Source organism: Gallus gallus, chromosome 1 (genome assembly GCF_016699485.2).
Source record: "Gallus gallus isolate bGalGal1 chromosome 1, bGalGal1.mat.broiler.GRCg7b, whole genome shotgun sequence".
NCBI lineage: Eukaryota > Metazoa > Chordata > Aves > Galliformes > Phasianidae > Gallus > Gallus gallus.
Window position 1 is genome coordinate 112027704 of NC_052532.1, and position 15368 is coordinate 112043071.

The following is a 15368-nucleotide window of genomic DNA, read 5'->3' on the forward strand; positions in this document are numbered from 1 at the left end:
TTAGTTGTGAATTGCTCTTACCGGCACCAGGTCCTTGTATTCCCTCAGGTTTCCTGCTGTGTCTCCCAGTGTACAAGGTATGGTACAGACAGAGGAATATAGAAGATTTCTTTCAGCTGAACATGATTTTTCACTGTCAAAGATGGAGCAGATTTTTCTCCTCTTTAGCACACCAGATCCAACGTGCATCAGCTACAATGCCTTATTCCCTGTGATGAAGCCACCACTTCATAGGAACATAACTTGCATTGATAAATCAGCTAGATAAGTAGTCAGACACATTTCATGACAGAGAACTAAGTCTTATTGTTCATGTCCCATGAGTTGTAATTGAGTGGAATACTATAGTTCTTAACCTTGCTTCAGTAACTGAGAGGAGAATCTTAGATCGAATTTTTTTAGTAAATGGGATATAAAGTTTTCAAGATTTGTAATTTGCTCATCCTTCTGAGCACTCAGGTCACAAAGCTTGCATGGTTGCATTTGTGTATTTCATTAACTTTATTCCAGGTTTTCACAGTTTTCAGAGAAATAACTGAATTTAATTTGACTCGGTGTGTTTTGGAGAGAGTTGTTTTTTTGCTTTTATTAAATTCTGAAAATGAAATAGATTACAAAAGGCCTAAGGTAAGGAAGGCTGGAAAGAATTGTTCATATAGTAGAAGGTGGAAATTCAAGAAATACAGCATTTTTTTCAAATTTTATTTATTATCCGACTCTCTTGGCAACAGGACACTGACAAATAAGTAAACAGAATAAATACATTAGTGAGAAATTACTGAAATACAGAGTGTGTAGAATTTTGTATCCAGACTTAAGATTTATTTTTTACAAAGCCTTCAGCAGTTTACTGTCAGACGCTGGCATTTTTGCAGGCTAGCACTAAATAAGATACCATCTTTGCTGTTGCTTATACCACTGTGGAAAATCTGAAGACATGAGCTGTAGGTGTTTAGACAAGCCAGCATTAGCATTCTAGTAGTGCACACAAGTGGCAGCCATAATTGATACCTGATTTTTAAAACAAGGTATTCCACAAAGAACCAATATGGACTGTTTTTCTGTGGATTTATGTTGTGCTTCTTAATCCTTTCCAACTATGAGTTCAACTTTCCTCATGGATTTTCACCTTCTGTAATGCTTCTTGGTTCTCTGTTATGTCCCTGTGTACCTCATTTCTCCTTTCACCCTTACCAATTAAAAATCATCCCATCTTCCTATGACTCAAAACAATCCACTGGTCTCAAAATATAGCAATTGTTTTATCTGGGTCTGAGGTACTGAGACAAACAGAACAAACTGAACAAAATACTGAGCTAATGTTACAGTCTGTTTTTTTTACTCCAGAGGACACAGCAGTCAGGTCTTTCTCTCTCTTCCTTCCTTTATACAGATGCTGAATTTAAAACAAATTTGTGAGAGCATTTTAGTTGTTTTTTTTCAAATTTCTACCAGTTTGGAATACGTATTTGAGTTGGGCCAATAGTCAAAAAACTGAAGAAAGGAAAGGCTGGAGTAAGAGTGATAGGGCCTGCGGTTGCACAGATAATCCAAGTGATGACTTCATAGGACATTGTTGGAAGCCACCCTAAATAGAACCAAGCAAAGGTTAATAAAAGAAGGTTTTAACCTCTGTTCAGTTAAACCAATTCTTAAGAATAATTGCACTATGAGTGGGTACTGTTGTTATACTGAAGGTTATTTGGTGTGTTTTCCTGTAAAACTCTGACTTTTTTAAGTTCCTGTCAGATTGAGTTTTCTTTTCAGAACTTCAGTTTACTGTGAGTCTTTGCTCTATTGATTTTTTTTTCCTCCTGTTTATTGCCCCATAGGAGCAGTCTCACAGGTGCTGGACAGCCTGGAGGAAATTCATGCACTTACAGATTGCAGTGAAAAAGACTTAGATTTTCTTCACAGTGTTTTCCAGGATCAACATCTTCACACGCTACTAGATGTAAGTTTTCTTGGATAAGCAGTTTCTGTATCTGTTGTTCATTGAACAATATTTTGTTTGCTGTCACATGCAGAAATCCAATTGATATTTCTTAATAGTTTTTAACCAAGCAGACCTAACTAGTGAACATATCATACTACCTCCAAAAACGTGTGAATTCGTGAAAACATACAATTTTGAGGTCTACCTGTTTCCTCAACTTCAACTATTGACTGCAAGGAAGACCTTCAGCATCACTGCAAGGTTATAGGTCATCCCTCACATTCAGTTCTAAGACCTTCTTGGAAGGATAGATTCAGAAACTTACCAAGATTTCATTGGCTTCTGTGTCTACACAGTGTAGGGATCTAAAATAAAGGTCAAAATGCAGCTGAAAAAACTTTCCCAGATTTGATTCCAGAATATATCGTGCATATTTATATGAACATTTTATGTTAAAGACTTATGTTGAAGGACTTGTTTTCGGACAAAGCTAAACATTTTCTAAAGCAACCTACACATTACTCTGTGAAAACACTCAGATAAAGGAAACAAATCCATAGAGGCCTAGGCTATGTGTACATAAGCAAGTACTGCAGCATAAAATTAACAAATCTGTAGAGCAAAAAAGTTTACTCTGAGGACCCAATGTCAACAATTCTGTGTGCTTGGAGGGCTTTTCTTCTAAACTGGTTGGACTGCAGTTCTTTGGATTGCACCTTCTTCTGGGTGGTCAGCACTTTCTATTTTATTAATTTGGAAGTAAATATGCTCTACTAACACTGTTGTGAAAGTTGAAGAATGGTAGGTTGACGTAATCAGAGGATCCACTCAAAATGCATTCCTCAATCAACACAAAATGTTCATATAATGATGTAGATGATGACTGTTTTGTTACTATGTCTTAAATTTTACAGCCTAGAAGCCTCAGTGAATATCATGAATTTGCTTTTTATACCACGAGAGACACAAAAATAAGAGTCATTCCAGGTATTATAATAGGCAGGTAGATGGTTATGGTAGTAGAAACTGTAAAGGGTTTCTGAAAAACTGCTGAATGTTTTAATTCCAATAAATGACTTTGCAGGGATATGATCCAAATATAGATGGTGCCTTGTTTCTTTTGGTGTCCAAACACTTTGAATGTAGTAGGTGGTTAGTGTATTTGTTACGAATTGGTTAGTGGTTAGTGATTGTTGGACCATCTGTACTCAGAGCATCCTTAAAATTTAAAGAGTAAAAATCAGCACGTGCTTCCATCTGGAAGAGTACCCAACCTGCATGAACTAGTTTGTATGAGAACATAAGACTTCTGATAACGCTTTCTCAAAACACAGCTGCTCCTATAAGACTCAAGGAACTGCAGATAGCTAGTTTGTAAGTGATGAGGGCATTGCTGTGGCACAAGAATCCAGACTAATCTTTGCTCTTGTCAACTGTTTATGTATTTTATATTAAAAAACTGGTTAAAAATATATGAAGCATGCAGGAATAAGGGATTAGGAGCTCATGACTTTCCTGAATTGTGTCCCCAACAGTTTGTCTTAGAATTTGCATTAAAATGTGAAAGTTTTTATCTCAGCGTGAGTTTGTTTAGCTTGTGTTCCTGAAGCTCAAATTGTTACTTTTGTTATATTTCACATTGCAGTACAGAAAGTTGATCAGTTAATATTAAGGAGAAAAAGCTAAAATCTGAGCAGAAGGTGAATAACATGAGGGTAATAATAAGAGCCTAAATACTTGTGTCACTCATGCAGAAAGGATTCAGATTTTTTAACCATTATGTGAACCTCATGAAGTTCAACAAAACCAAGTGCAAGGTTCTGCACCCGACATGGGGCAATCTCAAGCACAAATGCGAGGTGAACGAATAATGGATCGAGATCAGTCCTGAGGAGAGTATCTTGGGGGTGCTGGTTGATGAGAATCTCAATATGACCTGGTAATGTGCACTTGCAGCCCAGAAAGCCAACCATATCATGGGCTGCATCAAAAGAAGCGTGGCCAGCAGAACAAGGGAGGTGATTCTCCCCCTCTACTCCACTCTTGTGAGATCCCAGCTGGAGTACTGCATACAGCTTTGGGGTACCCAACATAAGAAGGGCATGGAACAATTTGGAGAGAGTCTAGAGGAGGGCCACAAGGATGATCAGAGGGCTCAAGCACTTTTCCTGTGAAGACAGACTGAGAGAGCTGAGTTGATTCAGAAGGCTTCCGGGGAGGCCTTATAGCAGCTTTTCAGTATCTAAAGAGGACCTGTAAGAAAGATGGAGTGAGACTTTTTGTTGGGGAGTGTACCAATCAGACAAAGAGTAATGGTTTTAAACTAAAATAGGATTGATTTAGATTAGATATAATAAAGAAATTCTTCACTGTAAGAATGGAACATTGAAACAGGTTGTCCAGAGAAGCTATGAATGCCCCGGAGTTGTTCAGCACTAGGTTGGATGGGGCCCTGGGCAACCTGATCTAGTGGAAGGTGTCCCTGCTTGGACAGTCCAAGTGTCCCTGTTTGGAATTAGATTGTTTTTAAGGTCCCTCTGAACCCAAACCATTCTGATTCTATGATTATTTTGTCATCATATAATTTCTTGGGTGTTTTTCAGACCGCGTGGCCTTAGTGGAAGTATTTTGCTGAGTGATAGGTCTTCTAGGCATTAACTCAAGCTTCTGTGATGTTTTTCTTTTTTCTGTTCTTTAACAGTAGCAGTCGCATGTGAAAGACTGAAGCAAGCTACAGACTGTTATTTGAAAGAGAAGGTTATGTTTCAGTAACTAGAGGGAGCTTTGACTTCTCCTTATGTGTTAATGCTATGCTAGTTTCTCTCTGAACTCTGAAAAATTCATCAGTTGTGTTTGAATGAAGTTCTGACTGGGAAACAGTTTATTCCTTTCAGAATATTTGAGGCCAACAAAACTAACAAGGCCACCAGAACAAGTCACCTGTGAAGCATTGTGTTCCACTATGTAGGAATTTTGTATACTGTCATAAAGTTTTGGCTGTCACTTTGCATTAAAAACTGCTGTTCCTCTTTCTTGGCCTCTTACCACAGTTAGATTTGTTCTCATGTTTCTACTCTTTCTCAAGAATTATTCTTATTTTTAGATTAGGCACATGATGATAGATCATTCCTTCAGCTGAAATATCTTCTTTTGCTGTTGAACTAACTCTTTTTTCTCTGGGGAAAAATAATAATAATAATAATCTTTGTATTAAGAGCATAAGTTTGTTTGTTTGTTTGTTTTCTGGATAATAAACCACAAAGTAGATGATGTCAATGATTCATTAACTTAGGTGCATTTCTGAAAGCTGTAGAAAGCAGGACTGAAAGCCAAAGAAAAGGGGATCTTTATCACCCCATTGATTGTTTTTAATCAATTAATTTTTATCTACTTTGATTAACTGACATAAGACTCTTTCAACTTGATTGCCAAAGCAGTTCAAAACAAAGGAGGAAAAGGTGACATTTGCTTACAAAGTAACATATGTTCGCCCTGGGCCCAGTCCTTCAATATACCACCATATCCTCATGTGATCTTATTTAATATTTCCATTGCATGATTTTTACATGATTCTGAGTAGAATGCTTTTGGTGTTGCTTTTTTGTTTGTTTGTTTTTACTGTACAAAAGTTAAACAGTTCATTATTACAATCTCAGTTTTGTTCACAGGGGGAGCTAAAAAAAGAGACCTTCTAGAAATAAGTGTATTTATTAACATATGTATATATATAACAGCTTAATAGTTGTTATTTCCTATAAAGTAAAAGAGTAGCTTTGGATTGGACAGGTATTTTTTCACACTCCTTTTAGAAATCTGATGATCGTAATTGTGGTTAATGCTGTATGATGTTCCTGTTTGGAGCTTAGAAGTTTCTGGTGTTAGGACCATAAAAAAATATTGATTTATTCATTTTGGTATCCAGTATAGGTCATAAAGAACATAATGAAGTGAAGGATATAAATAACTTCATGAAGAAAAGAAGTTAAATTGGAGTAGTGGAACAGCCTTTTATTATCACTGACAGATTTCTTAAAACTTACATAATTATTTTTTTTAATTGATTTTCATGTGTCAGATCCGAGGATGCTTTACTGCCTTTGTCAGCAGTACTGGTCAGGAAGTTAGAATTGAATGTGAGGAGATTACTGATTTTGGAGGCTTTTGTGTTTGGCTATTTTCTGTGTCATGACAAAAAAAAAAAAATTATTAATGATCATTCTGTTTTGAAAAGTGTACTGGGCTTCAAGGCCCAATGGGGAAGATCTTAACAAACCGTGTTTTCTGTCTATTAATACATCAGAGGAAGCCAGGTTTGCTAAAAAGCAAAACTAGAAGCTGCTATCTTTCTCTTGTTGACTCAAGTAGTTTGGTCACCTCTCCAGGGACAGTTTCTGTGGGTGATTCTGAATGCAGATGTCGTTCAATTTACAAGTGAGATTTTTGTTCAGTGGGAGAACAATATCAGCTTTTGTGTGACTGGGGCCTCTCTATGCTGCTAGCTTTGTCTGTGTCTCTCTGTCCTCAGTCAGATAGTGCTCTAGGCTGGTATATTTTGTCTGTTAATTTAAGAAGTTGCATTATTTTCATAGATGGAATATTTAAGGTAAGTGTTATTTTTCTAAATGTATCTGCAATGAAAGCATGATGAGTTTTCAAGAAATTTTGTTTTACCTTCCGCTGGTGTAATATGTTACACACATACAGCTTTACTTAAATGTAATGAAACTGCTGATTTTTGCAGTAGTTATATGAAACATACATTTATGTGTAGCCACTTCTTCCCCTTAAAGATGAATTTTTATTCACAGTGGATAGATTTAAGACATACTAATTTTTCAAGAGAATCTCTTTTTTTGTGTCTGTTATCCTCTGCTGCTAATGGTAATGTATCAAAGGAACATGCATACATGCACATTTTGGAATTCCCTTAGTATTTCTTTTGAACTCAGTCATCTGAACAGATTCAGTCCTGAAGTCCAGACTTTTAAGGAAACATACTTTTGCTTCTCCTAAAAAGAATGCTGCTGGGTTCTCAGTTTAGCCTCTTACATCGTTGGCTAAAACTTCCAACTGTGTTTATTTTGTTTTGTTCTGTTTACCCTCTCAATGTTGGATGTTGGCAGGATGTTTGAATGTTTCTTATTAAAGTGTATTTAAGTGCCCCATCATGACTGACACTCCAGTTCTCTATCTGCAAACGTTTGTAACTCTTCCTATATTTGTCCCCCCTTTGCTATTTTCTGAGCAAAGTGTGTTAATTTGAAAATTCTGTTACACGCTTTATAAAAGCAAAGCAAAAGGCATTTTTATTTTCAGGCTGAGACTAGAAAGCTTAAATATTTTCATTTACTGGCTGATTTTTCTGTGTTTTCATTTAACTGTGGCTTTCTATGTGAAGCACACAGTGTGGCTCAGGTTTTTTTGAATATGATTTGTACTTAATCTCTTGAATACTGATTATGCTAAAACTAATAAGTGGAACATGTTGTAGTAAAATATGAATGCATTTCTGTCCCAAATGTAAGTCAGAAAGTGTATTTGTACTAGATAAATTGCCAAACTCCCTCTATGCTTATGAGAAATAAACCTTTCTCATTCTTTAATCACCTTGATTTCCTATTTTTAATTATATTATAATTGATACGTTTGTTAGACAAAAGCAAATGGAAAATATTTGATTAAAAAAAGATAGAAAGAAACTGTTGGCAGGAGAACACCTTGCTATTTGGGGAACCAGATCTGGCTTTTATCCCAGTCCAGCAGAGGCAGCATGCTCAGCCCCAGGGAGTGGGAGGGACTGTCTCTCACACTGCAGTGGAAACTCATTTCCCAAGTAGAATAGCAGGAGCAGCAACCAAGCCTTAGGGAGAACTGTTGGAAGAATTCTCTCAGCAAGTGGACTGAATCCTCATCACCAGCAGAGTGTATTTTTTCTCTAAAAGGTAAATTGTCCAAAAGGCCATATTTGAAAGAGAACTAGAAGCAGAGACAATTCTAGAATGTCCTCTGCATTGTTTTGTTCTCTAAAATATCTTCCATTTTCAACTTCCTTCATATCTTTGAATTTTACTTTCTGTGTTTCCAGGGTATGTAGATCATTCTGCTAGGCAGCATCATCTCATTGTTTTCTTGCTCTTCTTATTTCTCTGCTTTACAGATTTATAGCAATAATTTGTCCTACAAGTAGTCTCCAGAGCAGAAACCATTTTTGTTCTATGCTTTGTTAATATATAGAATATTGATGTGTGATGGGGTCTCTTAAACACAAGACTAATGCAAATAAAAGCTAAAACTAACATTTATGTTGATTACGATTTTTATTTTATTTTATTTTATTTTACTGTATTTGAGAAATGTGTGTAACCATCACTTTACAACTGCAAAATTCTGAGTTGGATTGCATGGCACTGCAGCAGTTGTTGTGTTGCATTTAACCTGTCTTCTCTCTAACTAAACTTCTATCACTTGTGAATATTTGTAGGCATAGTGATGTGTGATAACCAGTGATACCATTGATATGGTGAATCACCAAGAGAAATACAGCTTAAAAAATGCATATGTAGAATGAGGATAGCACTTTTTAGCCCATTCCTCTTGGCCTAATGTCATGTCCCCAGTGTTGAGTGTGTCATTGTGTCTGTGCATATATGTGTGTCTGTGCAACCAGCATTGTCTTATTCCAAAAGCATTCATTTGCAGATCTCTTTTAGTATACAGAATCTAAAAAAATACAGTGTATTTTTATGGTGTTAGGCCCACATCTGTCAAAGTACACTAAAGGATATTCCTTGTGCTTGTGAAATATTTAGTTAACATCTCTGGTACTGTTTTAAGATATGGAGAACCATTGTCATATTTGACTTTGCATATTCTCTTTCATTCTTTTTTTGTTGGGTGTGATTCAGATTAGTTTCAATTTTTTTTTTTTAAGCATAAGGACTACCTTTTTTTTTTTTTTCCTTTTAAAACGTAGCATTCCCAAACAATCTTACTTCTCTGAGAGCTTGGGGCTTACTTTGACAACTGTCAAAAATAAATGCTAGAGTGTCTAGGATACGGTCTCCAAATGTTTGGTAGCACCTCCAATTTGTTGGTGCTGCAGGTTTTCTTCAGACTCATATTTTAGTCTGCACTTAGTCTACAGTAAGTCTAAGATACCCAAGGGCAATACAGTAACATCCCTGTAGAATATGCCTTTGAAGTCTGTCAGGCCTCCCTGCATCCCGCTACCAGTCATTCAAGTAGTTGGCTGGTACACGTTGACTGTTCTCTGTATGAATGAGCTCGCTGCATTACATTTTTATGTTATTACAAAAGATTTACATGGATAGGAAGAAACAAAAATGGCTGTAACCTCAACACTGAGACCTCCTACTGCAAAATACGTTCAGCGTCACCCATATAGGCTTACCTGTATCTATATTTCATGCTATGGATTGCTAGCCCATTTTGGTATATGGGGGTAAGATGAGGATAAATGTTGTTCTGTAAAGAATATCAAAGTGTCTTTTTATAAACTTTTCTGTGATGAGGGATTGGTTTTCCTCTGTGTTTATGTTTACTTTTATTAGCTGCTTGGTATCATCTTTAAGATGTGTTTTGCCTTCTTTGTTCTTAAAATGAGCATCAATTTAAATATCTGGTGCAGCAAAAAAAATTAAGTGTCTATGTTACTGAAATATTGTGACCATGAAGTTGCAAATATGTTCAAGTACCATGTGAAAATAAAATTACGGGATCTTTTTTCTCTTTTTTTCCCCAGTGTTTTGGGTTTTTTTAAAGAAAATGGGGACAGCAGGTGAACACATGGAAATAGAATTGGAAGGGGTTTCCACTGATGCTTTGCTATCATGTTATTAAAAAATTCAGTAAAGGAAATTCCTTCCTTCCTCACAGTAGCTCATTCCAATGCTTCATTGACTTTCTAGACATAATTTTTTTCTTGCATCCCTGGTACACATTCAGAAATTTTTTTCTTATTTTGTTATCAGTGAAATTGAAGAACTGATCACTGGCATTTCCTTGTTTGGAAAACAGGCAGCGTGTTTTGATTGTTTTGCACTCCTTCAGTACTTTCTATTAGATAAGACTTAATTCATTGAGTATGTTCTCAGGGGTAGTGGAAGAATGAGTGCCTGAAATTGCAAGCTGCAGTCATAGCAACTGTCAGGTCTGTGACGTGACATATGCAGATGCCAATCTGTCTGTCTGTACAGAGTTGATGGACTGCTTCAAACCGTCTTGTTCTGTGGATACTTTGCCAAGGAATCTGTCTTATCCAATATTCTGCTATGTGTAACCTTCTGTTCAAGTAGTTTTGGTCACTGTTTCATAGCATTGCATTTCACTGTGTAAGGTTCTTGAATGTAAAGGTTGATTATACTCCTATCCTGCAACAAGTGTATCACAGAGATACAATTCAAAGCCAGCAGATCTGTAGCCTGGAATGCTCTAGCAGTCACGAAATCTTAAATGTGCTTTGGACTTTTATGTAGGATCAAGTGTAACTTTTGCTGAAGAATTGTGCTGGGAAATGAATATTAATTAGATCACGGATAATCATAATGAACTTCAGGCATGGTCCTTAATGGTGCAAAACAAGGAAAAAGTTGCTGTCAAACAAAAGTTAAAGCCTTTCCAACTGTGACCTTGTTATTTAGTTTGTTTCCCAGTTGGATTTGTTACCTTCAGAGAGTGCATCCTTGAGCATGTGGAATCATAAGGAAGCAGACTCCCATTGGAAGCTGATGACATTTTGCATGGAAAAGGAAATGCTGAAAGAGAACTGGAAGATAAATTAATGAAGTAATATATCTGTTAACAAATGGGCTCTTAAATCTTAGCACTTATTTGACAGTAGTGCTTGTGAACGTGATTTCATTCAGTAGGTAACCAGTTTCTTTCATCTCGTGGCCCATTAAGCCTCTGGGATAAATGGTGTGCTACTACAGGCATCGGTGAAAGGCAGCAAATGGCAGCAAGGCTGCTTGTTAATAACTGTTGCTGTACAAGGGGCAGCACCTCAACTGTAAAGTTCTTAGACAGTACAAAAACCTAGACGTGATGAAAAACATTCCTCTAATGTCACCAGGTGTCATATGGCTTTATTATTCAGAAAGGAAAAGACAAATATGTAAGGCCATGTGTTTTAATAATTGTTTTTAGATGTTTCTGTTCAGGGTTTTAATGGTTAAGGTTGCCAGCCCACTGTCTGTCTGTTTGAATTATAACCAGCTCCTCACAAAATGTTACACATTTGTCTCTAGAAAGATTGTAGGGTTTTTTTTATATTCCAGCAGTTCAATAGGTCATGTTTTAAGAAAAGTTTCTCCTTTACATCAAAGAAACTACCACATTCTGGATAGATAAAATATTTACTGATTTTTCTGTATGGTCAAACATTGGTTGCATTTAAAATTAGACCACACAGTGGGATTAAATTTCCAGAACCTCGTTTCTGAGTGTAACATTAAATGGGGATTGTGTTTGGACAGTACTCTGACTTCTGTTACAGGGAAGGGTTAAAAAGGAATCTCTGCACATCTGAAAAAGTAGTCAGAAGAGAAGAATTTGTTGTTTTGTCTTGCCTGCCTGATTGTGGATTAGGCTTCTGCGCTGTCTGCTTTTTCATATCAGAAGAAACAGGCTCCTGCTTTACAGGCAGAAGACAAACGTCTTGACTCCTAAGAAGAAAGCTGGTAAACTAATAGTGACAGTACTTCTTGACTGGTTGCGGATATACATAGCATTTGTTTTCTAGAATGCAAAATTGAAAGTAAAGCTTGTCTTTTTAAGAAGCAGTTTTATTCTGTTAATTATAACGTCAGTTTATGTTTTCATATCAAGATTTGTGTTTGTATTGGTTGTGATTGTTAAACTTCATAGCAAGCTCTTAATTTTGGTATCTTTCTGGGTAGTAAGTGCTGAAAACTCAGATTGAGGAGTGAGACTAAAATGATAAGTATCAAAATCTTGGGAATTCTTAAGGTTACATTTGCTGTGGTGTTTTACAGTTATTTTCTTTGATTTCTGTTTCATAGCATACAATGTGTTTTATAAAAGAGTACTGCATACTCACCAAGTATTAAAATAGAAAAGTGGAAGAGTACAACTTGAGTTAACTTAGTCTCTTTTTCCTCTTCTAAGTTGATAGAGCAGACTGAGTGCTAATTTCATTTTTTTTCTTGGGATTTTTCATTGTGTTTGCTGTTATTTGTGGTATCAGAAGAATTGGAAGAAATGGAGTGCCGACAGTAAGATAATCAGAGCTGAAAAGCGAGTTTTAGTGCAGCCTTTTCAGTATAATTAATTAATGTCTTAACTGCCCTCCGGCAAGGCTTGTCACTTTGCCGTGACCATAGAGAAAATATTAATTGTCTGAAGATATGAAACCTCCTCCCCTTTGTCTGAAACTAAATGATTTACTTCTCGGCCTTTCATCCTCCTTTTTCACAACACACAGCATACGACAGAATTTGTCCCAGCAAGTGACAGTAAAACTATTAGAAGCAGCAAAATAAATACCTTTCTATCATAGGTTAATTGTGAAGCAGGGTAACATCCTTTCGCCATTTGTGGACTTCTGGTGCTTTAAAAGATAAATATCTTTATTTTCTGTCCTCATTTTTACTGTTACTTAAGAGTTAATGTTAATTTTTTTTCTTTTTGTACAATCTTGAGCATCCTATTTTAAATTCTTGTAAGTATACACAAGAAATGCATAAAGATGTGAAGCTGGACAGGATGAATTGTTCATGGGTTATTGATATATGTATGTATTTTCATGCTAACTTTTCTGTAATTTCATTTCTCTTAAGATGTGTGTGTGACTTAGAAAAGTCACACATTAAAGAAAAGTACATGGTTAGAAAAGTACACTAAATAATCACACTGCATCTCATGCATTTTCAGCAACTCATCCTGCACTTCAATCAGTACACAGCTGAAAGTCAATGTGTTTTCTTAACAGGTGCATAAAAATGAAACGTAGTAATTTGGGGTTGCTTGAGTTTTGGTGGGTTTAATTTACTTATGTAGAAGGTAAATACGGATAATTGTGCTTACAACTGAATTTTCTCTTAAACTATCAGATAACAGGAAGGTTTGCTTTTAAGAACTTCAGCGGTGGTCAAGACTGCTGAGTATAGCAGTGTTTTGGCAGCAGAAGGTGAAACTGTTTGTGTGAAAAAAACTGATTTATCCTGACTTCTCTTTTCTTTCCACAAGACAGAGGTATAACTGTCCTCTGAGCAGTGTTTTTGAGGGGAAGTAACATCATTCACTCTTTTTGTATTTATTTGTATGTGTTCAACATTTGCATCGGACCACAGGGAGAAAGATAATGTTAGTTGCTTTTGTATGCATTGCAATTTGTCTGACTTCTAAAACTTAATGGTGTTTTATGTGACGAAGTAGCGTGAAGGCATTTCTGTAGCTTGACAATTTTAGGCATTGAAGGTCTGTCATCTGCCAGCCAATGGGGCTGTTAGATCTGACAGGAAAACTGCACTTTTTGATCATCTTAACATTGAGCACTCAAGAACTCCTTGTTGAGCACTGTAAATGCTGGGGTTCTTGTCAACTGTGTATTTTGAGTGTTTCCACCCACTACTTTCCATATTTGAGTACTGTCCTCTGAAGACATCTGTAGAATTCTGATTAGATCTGTGCGTTCACATTAATCAAGGGGTTCAGTAGTTGAATTTTGATTATTTCTAAGGATGAGAGATTTCCCAGCTTCTCTCGGCAACTTGTCCCTGAATATCACCACCTTCACTGTGAAAGAAATGTCTCTAATATCCTGAACATAGATGTATCTTATATCTCATCTAACAAAAACAATTGTAAATTGGTTAACCAAAAATGATTACAGGTGTAACCATCTTTATGTTGTAGGAATTGTAAGCCAAAAGATTCTATTTGAAGAATAGTACTCTTTTGTGAATATTTTTCTTGGAACAGTTTCTTATTCTCTCTTTCAAAGACTTAGGTTTTTGTAACTTGCTGTCTTCAAGAGTATTTTCCCATACTTTGAGCTTTATTTAAGATACTGTTTACAGTGTTTGATGCTTGATTTATTGAGAGAAGTAGAATATGCAGTTTAATTTGATTTTGTAGTGGAATGTATGATGTATTTATTCAGGATTCATAGATCTCTTCTGGTTGAAGAGTACATAGTTTCTGTAAATGTGCTCCAAAAGCATGGGAGGTTTGCAGAATCCCTTAACCTCCCGAACTTTCCCATGTCATCATACAAACTCTGGGTGTATGGCACTGTTCAAATCAGGAAATGTTTAAAAATGAAAAGCCAAAACCCTAAGCTGTTACATTTTATATACAAAACAGCTGTGGAACTTGCAGCTCAGCTATCATCTTTATCATGGTAACATAAACCGGATATTATTAGGACTCATCCTTACTTTATATAAAGTGGCATATGATTTCAATAGTTTGTTTTCTTGTTCTTGCAGCTTTATGACAAAATAAACACAAAATCTTCACCACAGATCAGGAATCCTCCAAGTGATGCTGTACAGAGAGCCAAAGAGGTAATAGTTTGAAGATATATATATTTTATCTAGAAAGTCTTATTGTATTTAACATGGAATGGTCTTTATTAAGATATGTATTCTGCCTCATAATCTGAGTTATTCTGGAATTCTACCACTGCTTGCTTAAGTTACACAACATGTTGCATAAACCCGTATAATTCCATTGTATCTGTAAGGATTATATATATGTATTATTCAATTTCATTACTTAACTTTTGCTGCAGCACTATCAGTATTAAAGTGAAATACTTATTAGGTAAATGAGGTATCTTTTACATTCAATATAAATCTCTTCAGCAAAAGTCTGATATGACATCTACACAAAAAATTAGGTATGTTACTAGGCATCAGCTTTAAATTGGGAAGAAAAGAAGAGTGGCATGAATAATTCCATGAAGTGCAAACCTAGAGGTGAAGTAAAATTGGCCCCTTATTACAAAACATAACTAGACTACAGATTTCCTTACACCTGGCAAATAATATTTTGGCAACAAGTAAAAAAAAATGAATAGTTGTATTATCCATTGTTGATAGCAATAAATGTAGTTGTGGGTGGTAATGTCATAGAAATAAATGTTTACAGTGTTATTAAAATGGAACGGACAGAAAGACTTTAAACCGGTGAGATAACTGAAGTCACAGTGATGAAAACCTCAAAGTTCTGTAGAATATTTCCCAGCAGTTAATGCTGGGAGCTGCTCCCAGAAGCAGAAAGCTCTGCTTTTGTTGTTCAAGCAGTTACATGTTGAACATCAAGGTGAAAGTGTCGATTTGCAGGCAGAGGAGTTATAACCTACCAACTCCCTCCTTCTTCACCCCGTGATAAGCTGAAGGAGGGCCCAGATTTCATAAAAAAACATGAGCCTGAGGGTGGGATAGCA

At 36.1% G+C, this 15368-nt stretch overlaps 1 protein-coding gene across 14 annotated transcripts in view; it reads left to right on the plus strand.

The window, feature by feature from the left end:
• Positions 1–15368, plus strand: part of CASK (calcium/calmodulin dependent serine protein kinase) — a 195396-nt gene that overhangs the window by 140971 nt on the left and 39057 nt on the right. For 12 of the 14 annotated variants that reach the window (XM_015301649.4, XM_015301645.4, XM_025145956.3 and 9 more), the window contains 2 exons: positions 1833–1954; positions 14407–14484. In XM_015301649.4, coding sequence (XP_015157135.1) covers positions 1833–1954; positions 14407–14484 — 200 coding nt within the window. Of the gene's footprint in view, positions 1–1832; positions 1955–7799; positions 11635–14406; positions 14485–15368 lie in introns of those variants that run through there. The other 2 variants (XM_046911463.1, XM_015301639.4) reach the window with 2 other exon arrangements.